General features: G+C 40.0%; 1 protein-coding gene across 1 annotated transcript in view; it reads right to left on the reverse strand.

Moving 5' to 3' along the window:
* CERS3 (ceramide synthase 3) overlaps positions 1 to 23,369 on the reverse strand; it is a 104,575-nt gene that overhangs the window by 44,807 nt on the left and 36,399 nt on the right. Inside the window, exons 4-9 of the mRNA XM_045899519.3 lie at positions 21,692 to 21,809; positions 16,598 to 16,716; positions 10,976 to 11,033; positions 9,958 to 10,008; positions 5,682 to 5,774; positions 2,570 to 2,698 (exon numbers count right to left, since the gene is read on the reverse strand). Of these exons, the coding sequence (XP_045755475.1) occupies positions 2,570 to 2,698; positions 5,682 to 5,774; positions 9,958 to 10,008; positions 10,976 to 11,033; positions 16,598 to 16,716; positions 21,692 to 21,809 (568 nt within the window). The remainder of the gene's footprint in view (positions 1 to 2,569; positions 2,699 to 5,681; positions 5,775 to 9,957; positions 10,009 to 10,975; positions 11,034 to 16,597; positions 16,717 to 21,691; positions 21,810 to 23,369) is intronic.

Here is a 23,369-nt window from a genome sequence, read left to right on the forward strand (position 1 = left end):
AGCCACTCTAAAACAAGGGAGGCAGCCTATCTACGCTTCGGGAAGGGTTTACATTGCATTTTCCATACTTCGCCATATTAACCGTGGGATAAGGATAGGATCAGAGTGTGGAGCGGCAGGGGGCCCAGAAGGGAACAGCCTCAAATGCTGAGGTGGAAAGCTAGTCTGCCAAGGGGGTGGGAGGTAGGTATGGGGAGATAGGCCAGAAATTTAGCGTGCCTGGAATGGAGTGAGAGTTGTTTGAAGAGTCAGAGGCCAGGCTAGGGGAGCTAGCTAGAGATGTGCATAGGCAGGAAGAGAGTGCACTTGTGAGGGCAAAGTAGCATTCCCGGGGTAAATACACGCACAGCATATTCTGGGCTGTGCAAAGATGGAGATCCGACAGTCCCCTTGCTCCTTTGCTAAGCATGAGTCAGGATACTGCTCCAAGTGTTGGGTCCTGCATCCAAACTTGAACATGTGGAAAACCAGAGGATCAGGAAGATGCATGAAGAAGACAGGGGTTCCTTCTAAGTCAGAGTTGTGGATGTCAAGGCTGTTTTTCCTTGCAGAGAAAGAGCTAACAAATGACCCACCAATTGTCTTGAGGAATATGAAAGATTAACAGTCACCATATTTAGGAGGGTCTAAACAGGGGCGAAAGTTGTACCATATCTGGGTTCATGCCGGAGAAGGCAATGCTAAAGCCAACTATTCGAGGAATCTGTGGATTAGGCATCTTTGGAGGATATCAGAAATCAGCCCTATGCCACCACTTAATGTTGCTCTTCCCAGCTGGTGGAAGGTACTGGTCTTGCTCACTGAACCTCAGGTTAGATCATGGCTTGTGAATCAGGAGTGATTCATGATCGTTAACAACATGAGGCTGTTCTCATAGTTTATCCATGAAGGGACCTCTGAGTCTGACATTTCATTTTCCTTCTGTTTTTTTTTTTTTTTTTCACCTAAGAACCTCAGAACATTTTCCAACAGTAATGAGCTAAACCTCACAATATACCCTAAGGGGTAGATATGACTTCTCATATTACCGCTGAGGACAGAAAACAAAGCATTAGTGATTTGCCCAAGTCACCTAGGGAATTATAGCATGTCAGTGATGGGGTGGGGGAGGGTGGGCAGGGACAACCCAGAGCTTATCCCCAGTCTCCACATCTAACTACCTTTTAACAACACAATGAAGCTGTTTTTGCAGTGGACACACACCAAAGGCTAGAGGGGTTAGAAGCAACAGAGTAGCATAAAATTCTTAAGTCATGACCAATGTGGTCTTAATTTACAGGCAGGGTTACTGAGATATGATCAGAGGAGGAGGTAATTATAACAGATATGGCTACATTCAGACAGCAACACATGGGAAAACTGGCACAATTCCTCTGCTAAGCCATTTGCTGCCCTGAATAATCTTGACCTTTGGAAGGGGATTTACATGTCTAATGGCATTTACACAGAAGAAACAAAATTCTGTACACATCTAGTATTTTAACAGTAACCAGTTGCTTTGAAATGGTTTCCAGTGACTTCTGGTTACATCTAGAATAGGGTTTAGCAAACTACCATCCAGCCTATGGGCTAAAGCTGGTCACCCTTTAAGGATGGGTTTTACATTTTTAGAGGGATGCAAGAAAAGAAAGAGCAAACAATCAGAAAAGAAGAATATAGGGCAAGAGATCCTATGTTGCCCACAGAGCTAGATTTACTATCTGGCCCTTCACCAAAAAGTTTGGTGAACCTTGATCTAGAAGAACAAGATCCTATCAAATTGAATTTCTCCCATACCAACTTATATTCAGCTATCAGCCGTTCAAGAGGCAATCCTGAACATGAGATGGGTGAGCATCCTTTTCCTCAGCTCCATTATAAATGAAAGTATTTAGAGGACAAACTCCTGGCTCTGGGAAATGTGGCCCTAAGTACAGCAGGAGAGCTGGCAGGCAAGAGAGCTGTTGGGTCACTGCCTCAGGGCAAACAGGGACCAATAGGAACAGAAACAAGTAGAGAAAACAATCCTAATTTGCTTTGTTTCTCATGTTTTGTGTTGTTTGGGACTAGGAAGGCTCTTGTTTTAATGTCCTCTGCTCCAAAACATTCCTTCCTTAGAAAATAAATGTCATTTGAATAAACATCAGCTCTCATTCTTTAAAGCTGGAGGAGGATCAGTGTGGGGCCAGTGCAAGCATCCAATGGGTATTTGGCTTTGGCTTAAGTAAATATATGGTACCATCCAACATTAAGAATCCATAATGCCACAAATCCACATTTTCCTTTTAAAAGATTAGAGTTCATTCCTTCCTCAAATATCTCAACTTACTTCCTGAGCTAGTATCTTTTACAAGTGGAATCCCATGGGTTAACATCTCTCGAGTACCATGGAGAAGACTGGAAACTAAACAGTACAAGGTTTCGTTTCTCTAAGCTTGAAGGATCTGAGAACCCAGAGACATGCTCGGACTTTGGGTGTTTTCAGGACGGAGAGCCCTGCTAAATCACTCACAGACCATTCTTCCTGCGAGGAGTCCCAGAAACTCAGGACATGGTATTGTTATTACTTTTTTTAACGGCAAATGTTTACCTCCAGCCAAATGTCAGCCACATCATGCACAATCATCACGAGGGTCCCACTGCGAATATAATTAGCACACCAAGAGAAGCTCATCAAGCTAATAGCAGCCAGGTGGTGGATGACATGAGCTAGAAAATCCTACACAACGAGAAGAAAATGGAAGCTATTAAGCAAACACAATTATTTTCTAATCACTGGAAGAGCTAACAACAACAACAACAACAACAATAATATTGTTTAAAAACCAACAACTTACATCTGAATGTTTTGAAATTTGTAAAATGCTTTCACTTTGATTCTTAAACAAAATCCTTGTGAGGGAACTAACACATATTACCCTCACTGATGAAGTCACTTAACTTTGGGACAGCTTTGAATAGTTGTCATCTAAATCCTAACATCTGCTCTTCTTTCCACTGCCCCACACTGGATATATGTACACACGCCCGCACACACACACACACACACACAACTATATACATACACACACATTCCTGTGTATATTTACATTTATCCTTTACTCCCTAATTCCAAAAAGGAAAAAAGACAGATATACAATATAATAAAATTACACAACCATTAAAATAAGAGTTACCGCATATGAAACAAGTAACAAATGTAAGTGCAATATTACCAACCCTGAGCTAAAGAAAGCTACCACAATCGAGCATAAAGACTTAAATGTTTTCTGCCAACAAAATATACAAATGGCCAACAACTACACAAAAAGACACTCGACCCTCATTAGTTGTCAGGAAAATGTAAATCAAAACCACCATGAGATACCACTTCATCCCCACTAGGATAGCTATAACAAAAATGATGGACTATCACAAGTGTTGGCAAGGACGTGGAGAAACTGGAATGCTTATATGTTGCTGGTAGGAATGTAAAATGGTGCAGCATCTTTGGCAGTTGCCCAAAAGGTTAAATATAGGATTATCATATAGCCCAGCAATTCTACTGAAATAAAAATATGTCCATGCAAAAACTTGTAGATGAATGTTCATAACACCATTATTCCTAAGAGACAAAAAAGAAAACATCCCAAATAGCCATCAGGTAATAAATAGATAAATAGAATACAGTATATCCAAACCATGGACAATTATTTAGCACTAAAAAGGAATGAAGGATTGATACATGCTTCCACATGAATGAACCTTGAAAACATTATGTGAAGTGAAAGTGCCAGACACACAAAAAACCATATATTATGATTCAACTTATATGAAATATACAGAAGAGGCAAATCCATAGAGACAGAAAGTAGGTCAGTGGGTTGCCTAGGGCTGGGGAAGTTAGGAGAAATGGGGAGTGACTGCAAAAAGGTACAGGATATCTTTTGGGGGGGTGACAAAAATATTCTAAAAATGACTGTGGTGATGAGTGCACAACTCTGTGGACATACTCAAAACCACTGAATTACACACTTTTGATGACTGCGTACAGTGTGCAGATACCTCGATAAAGATGTTTTAAAAAACACTTAAAGATTTCAGTTTCCTCGTAGCCAAAGTAAAAGTGTAAACATGATACTACTAATAATAGCCCAACTTACTGAGCACTTATGGTATACCAGCCTAATCCTCACAACAACCAGAGAAGACAGAAACTATTTTTAGCTCCATTTTACAGATGAGGAAATCAAATTTAGGGAGTTTAGCCTGCTAGCTTGAGAGGTTAGTGAGTGGTGAAGCCGGGGATTCAAACCTGGGCTCAATTTTTGAAAAGGTACCCTGTGCACCTATATGTAATAAAGAGAAACCAACTACTGAAAAATCGGATGTGGGAGAAAGACAGGATCATTATAGCCTTGACCCACCTTAGTATATCTATGAAGACCTTCTAAAAAGCGATTATCTTCAATTCTCTCCCTTGAGAAAATGACTCAAACAATTACATTTTGATGTATTCTTAGTTAATGACAGTTCATCTACAGCTATTGCTGAGTTTTATGGAAAAGGAGATTATTTCTATCAGGTTTTTTCATAATATGTTCTTTTACTTACATTTTATAAGTTTTCTTTTAAGATCTCCTGTTGACTGCAGTTGATTGAGCCCCTTAGTGATGGATAGGGTGCACCATCACGCACCCGAACATCACTTAATCAAGTCGGCTTGGTCTTATCTCCTTAATACTGAGTTCAACTTAGCTTTATTTATCACACAAATTTTGCCACAGACTGGCTTTTTAAACAGAGTGTAGCATATGAGGTATATGCCAAGAGTATTTATCATTTGATCTGTGTTGCTAACATATATGATAAAATCTTGTGATTGCATTGAGAATCTAATATGGTTTTCTGCATCAGCAAACGGTTCCTAAAACGCCTCACTTTGTTAACTCAGAGGATACATTTTTTTTTAGCATGCCTGTGGCTCAATTTCCCTACATCTAAAGCAAAGCCAAGCATGCCCAAAGCAAAGTTTCCACATAAAGATCTTGGATGAATTAAGGACAATGTGTATTCAAAGTCTTTGAATACATCAAAGAATTACTATAAGGTGGCTTGTAATCAGCTAAAAGATGTGGCTGCAGAATTAAAACTACTAGCACCTGTAATGAAGAACATCAAATGCCCGAACCCAAAGGGAAAAACAGACCACATAAAGGAGAGTTCTCTTCCTACTGAGCAAGAGTGGAACTTCCAAGTCAAAGTGTCTATAGTCTATAATGTTTCGCTGCAAATACTTATTGAGGCACCAAAACATGAGCAAGTTTTGCACCATCCTACGTGCTATAAAATGCAAAAAGGCTATGAATTGAAACTAACATAAGAATACAATTTAAAGATTAGGATTGGGGGCGGGGGGGTGACAATTTTTGAAAAAGTAGATAAAGTAGCTTTGTAAATAAGACACTTACCTAAGGGTGCCTGGGTGGTGCAGTTGGTTAAGCGTTCGAGTCTTGGTTTCAGACTCTTGGTTTCAGCTGAGGTCATGATCTCAGGGTCCCGCGATCAAGCCCCACATCTGGCTCTATGCTCAGCGCAGAGTCTGCTTAGGATTCTCTCTCCCTCTCCCTCTGCACACCCCTCCCCCTGCTTGCTCTCTCACGAGCTCTCTCTCTCTCTCTCAAATAAATAAAATCTTAAAAAAAAAAAAAAAAGATACTTACCTTCCTCTTGACATCAGAGCCAAGACTAAATATCAGAGACCAATAAAAACTCATCTCCAAAATATAGTACCAGTACTGGGATGGCAGCAAGGGCTGAGGAAAATGAGAGTATTCGCTACTTTAGTATCACAACTCCTTTTAAGGCATGAAACTATTGTTTACACCTATTTATGTTCCACAGAATTCCCCCAAATGATGATGCTTTAAGATTTCCATTTCTGAGGGGCACCTGGATGGCGCAGTTGGTTAACAGTCCAATTCTTAGTTTCGGCTCAGGTGGTGATTTCAGGGTCGTGAGATTGAGCCCCACCTCGGGCTCCATGCTCAGCACGGAGTCTGTTTAAGTTTCCCTCTCCCTCTGCCTCTGCCCCTCCTCTCTCTCTCTCTCTTTCTCCCTCTCTAAAATAAATAAATCTTGGGCGCCTGGGTGACTCAGTCAGTTAAGCGACTGCCTTTGGCTCAGGTCATGATCCCGGAGTCCCGGGATAGAGTCCCGCATCGGGCTCCCTGCTCGGCAGGGAGTCTGCTTCTCCCTCTGACCCTCCCCCCTCTCATGCTCTATCTCATTCTCTCTCTCAAATAAATAAATAAAATCTTTAAAAAATAAAAAATAAAAAAAAATAAATCTTAAAAAAAGATTTCCACTTCTGAGAAGGAATCAAAGATAATATTTCAAGGCGTTTTATTTCTGAAAGGGTAGACAAGAATTCCAAAATCAAGTTAAGTGTTTTGTTTAAAAGTTAATAAAACTACAACAGGTATAATTGCCTTGTTTTAGTTGACTGAAAGTTAAACTAGGGAAAACAAATTCAAAAGTTTTACTTAAGAATATTGGTAAGGCTGTTCTGCTATTCCCACAGTTCACCTGGTTTTAGGTTTCTTGAATACTACTTAAAATCTGATGTCCTAACTTCTCTACTGGTGACAGCTAGTAATCAGAATTGGCCTATCCTCAAATGGGGGCAGTAATAAAATATATACAATTATTTAAGTACTCTAAAAATGTCTTCTGAAAAAAAATAAAATTTCAATATCTAGAATTTTCCTTGATAATTTTATAGTGTCAGGTGTGGGGGGGTGCTTATTTTAGCTAAGTTGAGACATTATATTACTTGGTGTGATGGATTGTTACATCAATGCCTCCAATGAATTTCACCTTCTGATATTCATGTATGGGCATAGTCTTCTCCATCATGACCATGAACTTGATCTTGGGCTTTGGTGAATGGAGCATAAGCAAATATGATTCAAGCAGAGACTTCATAAGCACCAGGTAAGAAACCTGAGCTATCTTGCTGATAAGAGCAAAATAGAGAATCAAGGTACCCACTGCCAAAAATATGAATGAGGACACCAGGGACGTGAGCCATTCCCTAGCCAGCCTACCAACAGACTGAAATACAAGCATGAACTCATTTAACACTACATGGAGCAAAAAGAACTGTTCAGCTCGGCCCAGCCCAAATTGTTAACCCAAATCATGAGCAAATAAATGGTTGTTGTTTTAAGGCACTGCATTGGGGATGGTTTGTTATGTACCAGTAGATAGCTGATATACCTGAGAAGTTCAGAGTAAGTTGGAGGTAGAAGAATAAGATTGGAGTTTGACCTACATATTGCCTAAGTATTTTATGGTCTAACCTTCTTTGATTCTCTAATACTGAAGCTAACACATTAAAAGGGATAATTTTCTGGTCAACTGATCATCCTCTATAAGGTTATAATAGAATGAGACAGAGTTTTTGCTTTCTTCTATGTCAAACAAGCATGTATGAGACTAACTCTCCTAGTGAAGACTAACAAAGGATCTGGGTAAAATGCATAAAAATATCTCTGCGAAGACATCAAAGAGCAACAAAGGCACCCAGAACCTGTGAAGCTTTCGAAGAGAAAATGCATTAAAAATGAATCTTTCATTTCTAGTGAATCCTTAATCCAAGAAGTTCCATAGACCCTAAGTGGGATAAATTCAAAGAAAACCACACCAGTGTATAGCATTAGTCAGCATTTGCCAATTTATAAGCTGCATGGAGTCCAGAGACTAAGAAGTAGAAGAAGTTATATAGGACTTTTGGAAATTTCATGGTCCTAGGATGCAAAGTGGTGCCCAGGTCCAGCCAAAGAAAGAGTCCTGGTAAACACTGTAATCTTTTATCAAACCACTAGGAAAACACCCTAGGAATATGGATAAGTTGTAATACATCTGCCCTCAAAAAGACTGGAATCCACATTGAATCAGCTCAATCACATACAAAATGAAGGTGATCTGTCTCTACTCTAATGAATAGAAGTGAATGTAAATCTTCTCAAGAGGAAGATAATATCCTGAGCATCTATACTTTTTCAATATCTTGTTCAATAGAACAATATCTATTATTCAATCAAAAGTTACCAAGCATAAGGAGACAAGAATAAAAAAAGAGAACAGACCCATAGGTGATCAAGACATTGGATTCCTCAGACTTGGACTTCCAAATAACTTTAAAAACTTGGTTAAAATGTGGAAAATTTCAGCAGAGAACTGGAATCCACTAAAAAAAAGGGTTAAATGAAAATTTGAGAAGTGAAAAACATAGTAACTAAAATTTAGAACTCAAAAGATGTGTTTCACAGCAGTTTAGACACTGCTGATAAAGGCAGCAACAAACTAGAGAACATGAAAATCGAATATATCCAGATCTGTGAAGGGTCTGAGATTTTACCCTACTTGCAAGATAGCTTGCCACAGTTTCATAGGGGCTGATTGAAGATCCAAGACTCCTGGGTCAGAGGTAAAGGAGAGCGTATTATTCACAGTAATAGTAGGTGTCAGAGTATCAATATTTGGGACAGATCTCCCATCTTAACTCATAGAGGGCTAAGCAAAAAGCATCAGATGACATCTGCACATACCATGGGTTGTAGTACAAGAGAGGAACCCTGAGCTAGGAAACCTGAATCTTTATAATTGATAGTAATGTGTCTACCCTTTGCTCCAGAAGGAGATATTTCTATCTTCCAAGGTTGTCTGCTATACAGAAGTCCTTGAAAGATAGTACAGAACAAAAGGCAGGCAGTGCTTCACTTCATAAGACTTGCAAAAATGCAAGAAATCCATGGAGAACTGTCTCCCAACAAACTAAAGCTCAGAGAAGCAAGAAGATGGAAAATATTAGAAAAAGCATAAGAGACATGTGGGACCTAGTGTAAACATCTAGCATATTAGCACATCTGTAATTGAATTTCCAGAAAGAGGAGAGAGAGAGAAAAAGGAACAAAAGCAATGGCTGAGAATTTTCTAAAAGTGACTGAAGATATCACGGCACAGATTCAAGAAGTTCTATGGACATTAGGCAGGATTAAGTCAAAGAAAACCACATTTATGCCTATCATAATAAAACTTGAAAGACAAAGACAAGATACTGAAATCAGAGAAAAAAGACATTCTGTTCAAAGAAGCAAAAATAAAACTGACAACTAAATTCTTAAAGAAAATGATGGGATCCAGAAGGCAATGGAATGCCATTTTCAAATGCTAAAGGAAAATCATTGCTAACCTAGAATTCTATACCCTCAAAATATATCCCTTAAAAAATGAAGGCGAAGTGATAACATTTCAGAAAAGCAAACCAAAGGGACTTCTTCAGCCAGAAGGATAATCATCCCAGATGGAAACATGGAAAAGCAGGATACAAGGTGGAGCACAGAGAGGGTGATTTGACTGTTTCCAAAACAATAATAGCAATGACTTACAGCATTTTAAATATTTGAAGGAGGAAATAGGAGGAGGGATATGAAGAATTCTATGAAGAATTCTAACGATTTTTCAGTGACTGTAAAGAGGTTAGAGCATTAATTTTTATTAGACTCCAATAATTAAAAAATGCATATAGTAATGTCTAGGATAATTACTATAAGCACAAAAGGATGCCTAACTAAAAAGCTAATGTAAAGGAAGAAATGGAGTAATAATTTTTTTAAAAACTTGATTGTCCCATAAAAAAGTAAGGAGAGAGTACAATAAAAGGAAATGCTCCATGTATTACAAATAGAAAATAAATCATAAGATAGGAGATTTAAACTCAAATATGTAATTGCATTAACCATAAACAGACTAAAGGAACAACACAAGTGATAGGTAAGTAAGGAATAAGGATGAGTAAGCTCCAGTAGAGAAAGAGCTGAAGGATTGCACAGACGTGGACAGAGAGTAGGAAGGGGACTCGGACCTAACTCAGGGGACAATTTGAGGGCCTCAAAGCTGAAGGAAGGGAGGACTGTATCAGAAGGGACTTACCTGCCTGGGATAGCCATTCCACACCTCCCAAAGGTCATATACCCAAGGTTTCTGAAAAAACAAGGAACCAAGAGAGAAAAAATAAGTTTGTCAGAGTCAAAGGCTGATTTCAGCAGAAAACATAAGCTCTTCCTGATGTCATTGACAGGGCCACACATAACAGTAAGACTGTTGTTCCTGCTGCATCTCTTTCTCTTTTTAGGTATTGATACATGTCCCCATACAATGTGCCTGGGACACTCACGACTTCTAGTGAATCTGAGACCACACACGGTGCTGCCTCACACAGGAAATTATTCAAACAGGGACGCCTGGGTGGCTCAGTCAGTTAAGCATCTGCCTTCAGGTCAGATCATGATCCCAGGGGCCTGGGATCGAGCCCAGCATCGGGCTCCCTGCTCAGCGGGGAGTCTGCTTCTCCCTCTCCTTCTGCTCCTCCCCCTGCTCCTTCTCTCTCGCTCGCTCGCTCTCTTTCTCTCAAATAAATAAAATCTTTAAAAAAATCTTTTTAATCTTTTTAAAAAAAGGAAATTATTCAAACAAGTGAAACCTCTAATGATATGATTTCTGAACCAATCAGACTACTCTTTCTGTAGCAATAAAAATATCTTAAATCTTGAGCAAAATCTCTAAAAGCTGGTTATCTTTTTTTTCTGTCAACAATTTATTATGAAGTTTATATATCACTTAATGAGGTAATCATTTAGTGACTATTTAAACAGACAATGCAAAGGTCTGTTCAGGGGATTGTCAGTAGTCCAGGGTAGTTGGCACATGGGTCGTGTGAGTGGAAATAGGGAGAGATTAGGTTTCAAAGTTATGTTTGCCAATCCAATGCTTAACAAAGGCTTTGAAAGACAAACTGAGGAGTTATGACTTCTCTAGGCATCTGTGTGGTTTTTAAAAGCATGAAAGCTGGTTAGCTTATTGAGAACCTTATTTCACGAGGAATTCATAGGCAACAGTTTTTAAAATCAAAGACAAATCCCCATCAAAGAATATCAAAGAGACAACTTACATCATAAAGAAATACAATTCCAGCAACAGTAATCATTAAGTAAAATGCAAATCGCCAGCTGCCAAAAGAAAGAAACATCTGGTAAAGGTGATTGACATGTGAGGAGAAATACATTTGGTAGGACAGTATTCTGGAAAGAATGCACGGGCACATCTAATTTGATATCCTGACTGCCACTTGTTTGATGGCTGTAGGGAAGTCGCTTAACCTCGGGAAGCCTTCATGTCTTCATCTATAAAATGGGAATGACAAAACTTACCTCAAAATGTAAAAAGAATTGAAGCTAATTTGTGAAAAGTATTGATCAGGGTGCCCGGTATGAAGCAAGCAATAACAAGTGGGGGATACTGTTACAACTGTTTGCAGTGCACCTGATACACAGTAGACAACGGGTTGACATTAGTATTAATCGAATCATTTATTTTATCCCCACTTAAGTCCCAATGAAAAGGTTTCCATGCGGCCAGACTTCAGTCTTGTTTCTGAAAAGCAGATTTTGAAAAAAAAAAAATCTTTTTCTCATGTATGGAGAAAGACCTATAGATTAAGAGACTTAAAAGACATACCAGTCAACTGTACTGCATGGCTTTTATTAAGATCCTGATTCAAACAAACAAACGGTAAAGAAAATTATGAGTTAATCAAGGTAATCTGAACATTGAATATTTACTATTATTAAAGTTTTTTAAAGATTTTATTTATTTATTTTAGAGAAAGAGAGAGAGAGAGAGGGCGCAAGAAGGGGGAGGGGCAGAAGGGGAGAGAGAGAGGGACAAGCAGACTCCCCGCAGGGCCCAACACCAGGCTCGATCTTACGACCCTGAGACCACGACCTGAGCCAAAATCAAGAGTTCACCCGCTTAACCGACTGAGCCACCCAGGCACCCGTTATTAAAGTTTTTTTAAGGTATGATAGTGGTATTGCAATTTTGTTTAAAATAGAGCCCTTATCTCTTAGAGATACATACTAAAATATTTACAATGAAATCATACAAAGTCTGATATTTGTGTCAAAAGTAATCGTCAATAATACTTGGATGAAGGTGGTCAAAAGGAACACACTCTCAGTTACAGGACACGTAAGTACGGGGAATGTGATGTACGGCAGGATGACTATAGTTGACGCTTCTGTATGGCATATTTAAAAGATGCTAAGTGAGTAGATCCTAAAGTTCTCATCACAAAGAGGAAAAAACATTTTTTTCCTTTTTGTACCTCTATGAGATTATGGATGCTAACTAAACTGACTGTGGCAATCATTCCACAATATATGTAAGTCGGACCGTCACGCTGTACACCTTAAACTTATACAGTGACGCAGGTCAACTATATCTCAATAAAACTGACAGAAAAAAATTTATCCACAAAAACAGTCCATGGGGGGAGGTGGTTAGGGGGGACACAGATGACACAGGATTGCCATCAGTTGGTAATACTTAAAGTTGGTGATGGGAACATAGAACACATAGTTCATTATACCAGTCTTTCTATTTTTGTGTATGTTTATAACTTTGCAAAGTAAAGTTTCCAAAAAAGTACTGCTATTTTATTTCATGATTGCTGAAGCAACAATAATATTAAAAATAATATTTGTTGGGGCGCCTGGATGGCTCAGTTGGTTAAGTGGCTGCCTTTGGCTCAGGTCATGACCCCAGCGTCCTGGGATTGAGCCCCGAGTCTGGCTCCCTGCTCAGCGGAGAGCCTGCTTCTCCCTCTCCATCTGCCCCTCCCCCTGCTCATGAGCTCTCTCTCTCTCTCTCTGTGTCAAATAAATAAATAAAATCTTAAAATAATAATAATAATAATAATAATAATAATAATAATAATGCTTGTTCCTTATTCTTGCGTAATGCCTTAGAGTGCTTTCTTCAACATGCCTGAAAGCTAAGTAAGAAAGAGGAAGGCAGACGTACACCCATTTTGTAGATGAACAATCAGGCTCCTTAAAGGCAAGACCAGTTCCCCCAGTTCCCCAGCTCCCACAGCTAAGCAGTAACACAGCTGAGGCTGAGTGCCGGTCTCTGGACTCTGAAGCCAGTGATGCTTCCTGAACATTGTCATTGACTATAGGCTAGATGATAGTCTTTCTTCCTGGCTTGCTTTGGTAGAGAAAGAAGTAGGGTTCCAGTCTTCAGAAATCTGAACCATAAAAATACCCAAAGAGCATTTTATAAAATGAGCTGGTTGAGACCTGTCCATCCTTGTTATATTTACGGCTGGTCCAGTGAAGGCCCACACTTAGATGCAGGCAGCATGCCTTTGGCTCCCTGGATTCTCGTGGCCAAATGGAAACAGAAAAAGTAGGATCAGACCTGCTGGCCACAAAGGAAGCCATAAGTCTAGGTGGCACATCTCGAATTGTTCGTTTCTCCAGCATTTACTGACCTCTTGACTTTGCACCAGGCACTGTGCTAAGCCTATGTGTGTTATCATATGTTTATCTTCACAACAAGTTTATTGACTAGGAACTGTAATTAGGCCCTCTCTATGGATAAAAGGTAGACAAGGTGGCTACCGCAGAGGGACACAGAGGTTGGGAGAGATCACAGAGCTCCCCTGGGGCTGTGCAGTGGCCATCAGATGCAAGTGCCAAAACCAAGTATTGCATTTTCCTGGACTGATCTGTTAGGCTTCATTACACTATCCCAGCGGTTCTCAAAATGTGTGCCAGGTATTCCTGGCATCCAAATATTTTCATAATATGACTACCGTGTTATGTGAGTTTCACTCATCCCTTCACAAGCGAACAGTGATTTCCAGAGGCCCCATGACAGGAGACGCCATCCTTGCTCAGAGTGCTTATGTACTCTTATGTTTTATAAATGTCCCAGCCTTCGTTTCTAGTATCGGTAGCCATAACACACACAAGCAAATGCTCTTTGGGGTCCTTCTTAATTTTTCAGAGGACAAAAAGCTTCTAAAACCAAAAAGTTCGAGAACCGCTACACTTCACTAATTATGAGATGAATGACAAAGTACTTGTTGATGCTGTTTTACTAGTTTCAGATGGAAAAGGTAGTAAAGGTCCCCCCCTTTTTTTTCCAGGAGAGGCTGAGATAAACATAATTGTAAGGGGAAAAAAATTCTTGGAAAAAAGAAAAATCCAGAAATTGATTGGTCAGGCCCAGATGGCAAGTGCAATCAGGGGGCAATGGAGAGAGAAGCTGCCAAGGCCAGCAACGGGGCTCAGGAAAGGGCAAGGCCCAATGGAGCAGGCAGGGACATGTCCCAGGGGTCAGCTAAGGCAAGGTGGCAGCCCAGCCAGCTAGAGGAGAGCTCTCCCTCCGGGGCTGGGGAAGCTGCCTACCTATCTACACCCACTACTTGACAATTACCTGGGATTTATATAATAAACTTCTTGCTGCTAGATGGAAATGCTTATTGAAAAAGAAAAGTGGGCAGCTAATATGAAGTTTACTTTAAAAATAAAGGATGCACTGTGGATTAAAATCCTGAATTCTGTGGAACAGGGTTCAGGGGGTCATCATTTAAAAAAGTAACCAAGTACAATAGCCAAGATATGGAAGCAACCTAGTGCCCATCGACAGATGAATGGATAAAGAAGATGTGATACGCACACACACACACCCCCACACACAATGGAATACTAGTTGGCTATACAAAAATGAAATTCTTCTTTCTCTCTGACAAATAAATGAATAAAATCTTTTAAAAAAAGTGAAATCTTACCATTTGTGACAACATGGATGGAGCTAGAGAGTATTATGCTAAGTGAAATAAATCAGACAGAGAAAGACAAATACCATATGATTTCACTTACATGTAGGCTCTAAAAAAGAAAGCAAATGAACAGATAAAACAAAATAGAAACAGACTCACAGATACAGAGAACAATCTGGTGGTTGCCAGAGGGAGAGGGTAGAGGAATGGGTGAAACAAAGGAAGGAGATTCAAAGGTGCAAACTACCAGTTATTAAGTATTTAAAACTTGGGGATGCAATGTACAGCACAGGGGATATAATTAATAACATTGTTTATATGGCGGCAGATGGTTGCTAGATTTCTTGTTGTGATCACTTGGGAATGTATATAAATGTCAAATCACCATGTTGTACAGCTGAAACTAATCTAATATTGTATGTCAACCATACTTCAATTAAAAAAAAAGGAAGTAATCAAGGAAACAATACAGTAAACTTAAGGTGTTCCTCTTAATATTATAGAGGAGTTTCTGCCTGTTGGCAAGTAATTTGTTAAAGTTTGGTGTTGGGAAGTAAGTTTTCTGAGATTTCCCAAATGTCTGAGGCTAGGTAGCTCTTACTATGATTCCCACAGCACATTACATCGCTGGAGGAATAAAGTGCATTTTGCTTTAGTCTATTTATTTAGTCTATGATAGCGGTGTTCTGACTTTCAGGAAATTTGTGATATCTCTAAAGAAGAAGGTAAAGCTTTCATTTTATTTGTTGGCCCACTTCTATATCCTGAATACACTGTATAATTTCCTGCCTTGTGTCTTTGCCTTACTTGAAACAAGCTACCCTCAAATCCTGATTTCTTTTCTCATGGAAATCCCAACCCATTCCTCAAGGTCATGTTCCCACTACCTCCTCTAGGTCTGGCCTCCTCTAAAAAGCCTTTTTCGAACGAGTCCAGATCTACTAACACCATCTCCTCTGACTGCCCACAATGCATCGAAACATGACCATGGACTACACGTGTCTAGGCTCATGTGCCATTGGGTGGAATAACTGGATGGCTATTGTGGTTTCATAAGCAACAGTCTTGTCTCCCTGAGTAGCTGTTTAAAGCTAGTGACCAGGCCTTCCACTTTAACTTCCCTCTTAAAATCTAGAACTCCACCCAATGTAGGAGAGTGCCCCGTACAGAGAAGACAGTCGACATAACCAGACATTGTCTGGATATTAAGAAGAAGAAAAAAATAAGAGCAATGACCTGTCCTCATTTTTCACACAAGTGTCTGTTTATGCCACCAAGGGAGTGAACCAAAGTACAACAAAATTCTACAGGAGGGAAAAAAAAAACCCACAGAACTCAAATGAAACCAAAAATAAGTGTTATGCAGCCTCATTCCTCCCAGAGCATATTCAAAGTAGCCAGCTCTGGCAAAAATCCTACTTGGACCCCAACAGGTGCTGACCACCCCCCCCACTAAAACCAACTGGGAAACCCAGAGGAACTGGCCATCCAGTCCACAGGCAAGGGGTGGGGGGCTGGAGGGGGGAATGAGTCAAGTGGGATGGAAGAACAGACACCTTCCCATTCTCTGCTCTTATAATGTGATTTAATAATTGGAATATGATTAGAAACAGTTGATAAAGTCTTGCGACGTAGGGCCAACCTCTACCCTAAAAAAAAGAAACAGCAGTTAAGATGTTTGTATTTTTTTTCTGGACTTTAAGATAAGTACATCATACCTCCTATTCATCTTAGAGAGTTCATAGCTTCACCCCATTTCATCGAGAAGGAAACGGAATCAGAGACGGTAGATGGGCAACTAGCCTAAAACACCCAATTGGTAAGTGACAGGGCTGGGTCCAAACCCCTCTTTGCTCCAACATTAGTGTTCTTTCTGAGATGACCATTCTGTTCCATATTATAAAACTGCAGCATTGCAAAAGCTTTGACTGTCCTTCTTACCAAGCTTCCTGGAATTTCTTCATCCTGCAAGGCCTCCCTTGATTCCGCCGACTCCTAAACCATCTTTCCACCTGGCGCTCTGTCAAGTTACACTTCTTTGCCAGTCCGTAAATATCAGTCTGAAAAGGGACAACATGAATGAACAGGTGATAAAGAGTAGTCAGATGGGCAGGCAGTCAAGAGACGGTATGATTCAGTTACCAGAGCTTGTGCCCTGGAGAGAAGAGGCATTCTGCGTTAGCTCTGGAGCCAATGAATTTACCTCTTTTGCTTATGGGATCACACACACAGACACGCACACACACAGACCCACCAAAAAAAAAAAAAAAAAATCCCAGCACTCTGAGTTACTAAGAAATATCAATACTCCATAATTTGGCAGCAACCCATACATTCGAGCTGCAGATGTGAGCTCACTCGTTCAGCAAAGTTTTATCTAGGCTTCCTAGGTACCAGGTAAAGAAGTACAGTTTAAGGTGTTAATCAGATCCAACCTCCTCATTTTTCCTACGAGAAATGGGAACACCAAGAGTTTTAGTAAGTTGTCCAAGACCTAAAATTAATAGTAAAGTGAGGATAAGAAGGTAGGCTAGTGGGGCACCTGGGTGGCTCAGTTGGTTAAACGACTGCCTTCAGCTCGGGTCATGATCCCAGGGTCCTGGGATCGAGCCCCGCATCGGGCTCCCTGCTCGGCGGGAAGCCTACTTCTCCCTCTCCCACTCCCCTTGCTTGTGTTCCCTCTCTCACTGTCTCTCTCTGTCAGATAAATTAAAAAAAAGATTTAAAAAAAAAAGAATGTAGGCTAGTGCACTTTCTGTTCTTTCACACGACCTTTGTGCTGGATCCAAAAGATACGACAGGAAAAACTCAAAAGGTGTTGGCTATCACTTTCACGTTTAATCAGATGTAGAGCCCATTTCAAACTAATCCAAAATAATTCCAATCATAAAAAAATTAAGATCGTAGAATATACTAATGATGATTGCTTCTCTTCTGGGAAGCAGAATTTATTTTTAAATTTGGAAACAATACGCATGATGGATTAGCTCAAAGGTCATACACTTTGAAGCTCTCCGAGGGCCAGACCAAAAACACATATGATTGAGTGGATCAGGTCTGTTTCATGGTGGGATTTTAAGTTGTATTCTTTCGCACAGGCAGGTTTTATATGCTAAACCTATGGTGTCTTCAACTGACACAAAGAAATAAGCTCTGTAAGTTTTTGAAATACCTGCCCTCTTGATCTTTCATTTTCCAACATAAGTACACGAAGTATTTCCATTTCCTCTTTACTAGAAAAAAAAATGGCATCAAACTGACCCTCAGCTTCAGCGTTGAGGAGATAAGCAGGAGCGACTGACAAAGCAAACAGGAAAGCACCCGCTTTGCTCCAAAAGCGCAGCTGTGAACCAGCCCTCATTGATGGCTCCAGAGGGAAAGCGCACACCCAGGATTTTGTTGTGACATGACTAGCACGTTCCAAATGTTGACCGATGCCTCAAAGTAAATTTAAGTAAATTTAGGACCAACATTGCGAGGGCTGAACAAAGCCTGCCTGATGGCTGGACACCCTCCAGTCTGGGACCAGTCATACAGTTTCTACTGTGTTATTGTGCAGAGTTCACCTAATTGTTCACGTGCGCAGGGTTAACAGTGGATAAAATTCATAAAGCAGCTCTCACACTGAAGACTGGCAAAGGCCTAATTGCAACTTCTATGTACCTCCTAAATTGCTACCTGTTATTTAATCTGCAAGAAGGAATGCAAAACAAAACACAGGATACAGCCCATATGATACTCTGTTTCTCTGTAACCTAACTGCCCTCTCTAACACCTTTTATAGGCCAAGGGTTCGCCACTGTTTGTGTTGTTGTTGTTGTGTTGTGTTTTGTTTTTGAGCTCTTGAGGACACTGAGTTGGCAACCATTTATTGTTGCCTCCTTCTTGCAAGCATTGTGCTAATCATTGGGGATCGAAATGAATAATAACATGGACGTGGGGCCCGAAAGTAAGAAAATAAAACAAAGAATTCTAATGAAATACCATGAGTGCTAAGATAGGGGAAGATCAGGATACCATGGGACCTAACTCTGTGTAGGCATTTCCGGAAAGTTACACATAGGCTGGATCCTGAAAAAAGCCTCAGAGAAGGAGAGGGTAAAGAAAGGAAGGTCGTGTGGAGATGAGAGCAAGGGTGAGCAGGGAACCCCTGGGGAACAGAAAGAAGTCTGGCAGGGTAGAGCCGTATGAAGAGGAGGGGAGGAAAGATGTGGCTACGCTCACATCAAGGGGGGCTTTGTCTGGGATTTATCCTGGGGGGGGGGACAGGGCATTGGCACTGATAAAGTCCCCCTCCAGCGGCACGTACGGAATGGAGGAGCAGGCATATGTCCGGAGTTGGACACCGTGTTCACTTTGCCCTTGCGTCCAAGGTCTTTGTTCTCACAACTCTGGAGGTCTGGATTCACTAACCCACACAGCTCATCATACTCCCTCGCGGGAAGCAATTCATTTTTATTATCCCATCATTTCTATACATATCTGCTTAATAAATGCATCTAGAAATAGCACTCGAACATGATTTGAAGCAATTTATTTTCTCTCTTGGAGCCCAGATGAATCGGGAGTAACATCAGTCTTGACAATACTGACTCCATTCACTACAATATGATTGGGATGGAAATCCTCTTGCAAACAAAAGTCTCTGGAAGCAATTTCTTAGCGATACATAAAACAAGCACTTATTGAACACCTACAATGCACAGAAAATTGTGCCAGATGTTATGTTGGTATTTCTTTAACTGTCACATGGCTCTTTTCTCTCCGTAGCAGGGAAACTTGATAAAGACCAAATTTCCTCATTTTAAACTCCCTAAAATGCTGACCTGAAGGTTTTGCTATAGCAAACATATCAAGTAATTGAGAGCATGGCTCCGTTCTTCATGTTTTATACAAGGTATTACCCGGGTGCTTTATTCTCAAACAGAAAGAGAGAAAAATAACAAGGACTCTGAAAGAGCCCGAAGTTTTCATAACCACAGCTATGTAATTTCCCTTTTGAAAAATGTGAAATGATGCTTGGGCGTTTATTATCGCCACTGTTAACAGCAGTATTGAAAGGAACAAGAGCAGTCCTTTGGAGTACATGGAAATGAAGAACACGTGGAAAAGGCTTGTCAGACTGTCCTCATTTTAGAAAACAAACAAACAAGGGAGTCCAGTACAGACCCTGAGGGCAGAAGTTACAGACAGTGCTGGCTAGCTGTGAACAATTCTGGACGCGATGCCACACGCTATGGTCAGACCTCCATATGAGCCCAACCAGACCCATGATAGAAACAGTCCTCGTAGATGCAACTGAACTTTGCAAATAAAGTCAGGCACCCTTAAAATCTATCAATCCTAAACTGTGCGAGCACATGCTCTTGACTTTTAAAATGACTGGTGATCCAATAGCCAAACTATGGAAAGAGCCAAGATGTCCATCGACAGATGAATGGATAAAGAAGAAGTGGTATATATATACAATGGAATATCATGCAGCCATAAAAAGGAATGAAATCTTGCCATTTGCAACAATGTGCATGGAACTGGAGGGTATTATGCTGAGAGAAATAAGTCAATCAGAGAAAGACATGCCTCATATGACCTCACTGATATAAGGAATTCTTAATCTCAGGAAACAAACTGAGGGTTGCTGGAGTGGTGGGGGGTGGGAGCGATGGGGTGGCTGGGTGATGGACACTGGGAGGGTATGTGCTAGGGTGAGCGCTGTGAATTGTGTAAGACTGTTGAATCACAGACCTGTATCTCTGAAACAAATAATACATTACATGTTAAAAAAAAGAAGATAATAGGAAGGGAAAAACGAAGGGGGGGGAAATCGGAGGGGGAGATGAACCATGAGAGACTATGGACACTGAGAAACAAACTGAGGGTTCTAGAGGGGAGGGGGGTGGGGGGATGGGTTAGCCTGGTGATGGGTGTTAAAGAGGGCACGTATTGAACAGAGCACTGGGTGTTATGCACAAACAATGAATCAGGGAACACTACATCAAAAACTAATGATGTACTGTATGGTGACTAACATAACATAATAAAAAGAAAAAGAAAAAGAAGTCACATGTAAATTTCATTAAAAAATTAACATATGCAGAAAAAAAATGACTAGTGATCACCGTCTGTATTCATCAGAGAGTTTTTATTTCATCTCTCATTTTAACTATGGTGAAAATGAAACTAGACCTGCCTAGGCGCCATCTTTTTTTACAACTATTGGATTAAAACCTTTTTTTGTGGGGGTGCCTGGGTGGCTCAGTCGGTTAAGCGTCTGCCTTTGACTCAGGTCATGATCCCAGAGTCCTGCATTGGGCTCCCTGCTCAGTGGCAAGCCTGCTTCTCCCTATGCCTGCCGCTCCCCCTGCTCTCTTTCTTTCTCTCTGACAAATAAATAAAATCTTAAAAAAAAAACAAAAACGACCTTTTAAGACAACCTTTTTTGGGTTATGTAAACATTCCTTGCACTACACCATTTCATGAAGTGCATCTTGTATTGTAGAGAGAACTCTGACTTTCCTGGGGAGTGGGCAGGAGCATGGTGCATTTTTAAACATGTGGAGGACTTGGATAAAATGAAATGGTCTACTCACGACAGCCACCCCCATGAACAATTTCCTAAAGTGTGTAATGTATATCAATGATGCCACAGTCATCAGAAGTGTTAGATATGGGCTACTCTGCCGTAACTGTCAGTGGTCTTTAGTGATTAGGGTACTTTGTACATATCCTACCCTCCAAAATTTAATTTTGATCTTTCTACCCAAATTATGGCACTGATTATTAGTGTTAAACACTATAGTTGAACACAATAGTTCAACTATGAATATTGGTTATTTTATAATATTTCTGTTTCATTTTATACTATGCTTGGAATGCTGTATAACCTGTCAATAGAGGAAAAAAATCCAAATGAGTCAAATCATTTGATGGCCAACTGGAACGGATATCTTGAACAGATGAGGTAAGCCACAGGTGACTGAAACATTAAGAAAGGAGATTTTTTTTTTAATCCCCGAACAAAGAACTTGTACTTACTTGAGATGGTTGCCTTGTGGAATATTTGAAAAAATTCTCTAAGACGGTATTTGGTATAATCTTCTTTCGAACTTCCTCTTTAATGCCAAATGATTTTGCTAGAGGCGTAGCAATAAACCTACAAAATATGAAAGAAAGTCCAAAATCTGAGAATGAACCCAAAATGACACCAGAAAACTCAAGCCTTACTTTAGATTCCAAATGAAGGATCAGCCACTGGGTCAAGTTGTCCTTGGGCTACCTACAGCTAACCTCTGCCTTGCAAAGAAATTCAAGGAGAGCAAATTTTGAGACCCTTTATACAAGCAATACGTTAAAAAAATAAAATACTTGTACCATTAAAAATTCACTTATGTAAATCCAAATATATTTATATATGAGATCCCAGAATTGGGATAAGCCATTCCACTTAGAGTTTCATTTTAAGACTCCAAGGGATTCAAATGAATAATAATTTTGTTATTGAAAGTTTTACTTGGTGGGGCGCCTGGGTGGCTCAGTCGTTAAGCGTCTGCCTTCGGCTCAGGTCATGATCCCAGGGTCCTGGGATCGAGCCCCGCATCGGGCTCCCTGCTCGGCGGGAAACCTGCTTCTCCCTCTTCAACTCCCCCTGCTTGTTTTCCCTCTCTCACTGTGTCTCTCTCTATCAAATAAGTAAAATCTTTAAAAAATTAAAAAATTAAAAAAAGAGATAAAAAGAAATTTTTACTTGGTGATCATTGTCTTATAGAATTACTATGTTCCTATTTGAAGTTCTAACTAATGAGAAAAATGGCCTGACTCTTGGGTAAATATCGAGGAGTGGGATTGGTAGGTGGTATAACAAGTATACATTTAACTTTATAAGAAACTGGCAAACTGTTTTCCAGGTGGTGGCACCACTTTGCATTCCTGCAAGTAATGGGCCAGAGTTCCAGTTACTCCATATCCCTGCCAACACTTGGTATTACCAGTCCTTTTAATCTCAGGATTTTACTGGGTGTGTCCTGGTTTTCATTGAATTTCCACTCTAATCTTTATTATTTCCTAACTTCTGCTTGCTAGAAGTTTAGTTTGCTCTTTTTTCTTCTTTTCTGAAGGTAGAAGTTTATTGATTTGAGATCTTCTTTTTTAATATAGGTGTTTGATGCTCTAAATTTCCTTCAGAGCACTATGTGGCTGTATCTCATAAGTTTTGATATTGTGTTTTCTTTGTCATTCATCTCAAAGTATTTTCTAATTTACGGTGATTCCTCCTCTGACCCATTGGTTATTTAGAGGTATGCTGTTCAATTGCCACGTATTTGCTCATTTCCCAATTTCTGTGTGTTACTGAATTTTAATTTTATTTCATTGTGATTGGAAAACACACTTGGTATGATTTCCATTTCTTTATGCTTTTTGAGACTTGTCTTATGGCCTAACATATGGTCTGTCCTGGAGAATGTTCCTTGTGCATATGAGAAGAATGTGTCTTCTGTTGTCATTGGGTGCTATGTTCTAAAGATGACTGTTATGTCTACTTGGTTTATAGTGCTGATCAAGTCTTCTATTTCCTTATTAATCCCCCCTAAGAATCCATTACTAAAAGTGAGATATTCACATCTACAACTATTTGTTGAGTTGTCTATTTCTCCCTTCAATTCTGTCAGTTTTTGCTTCATGCATTTTGGAGCTTTGTTGTTAGGTACATATATGT

This window comes from Mirounga angustirostris, unplaced genomic scaffold (genome assembly GCF_029215605.1).
Source record: "Mirounga angustirostris isolate CCGP_5_RB_7025 unplaced genomic scaffold, mMirAng1.0.hap1 SCAF_9, whole genome shotgun sequence".
Lineage (NCBI taxonomy): Eukaryota > Metazoa > Chordata > Mammalia > Carnivora > Phocidae > Mirounga > Mirounga angustirostris.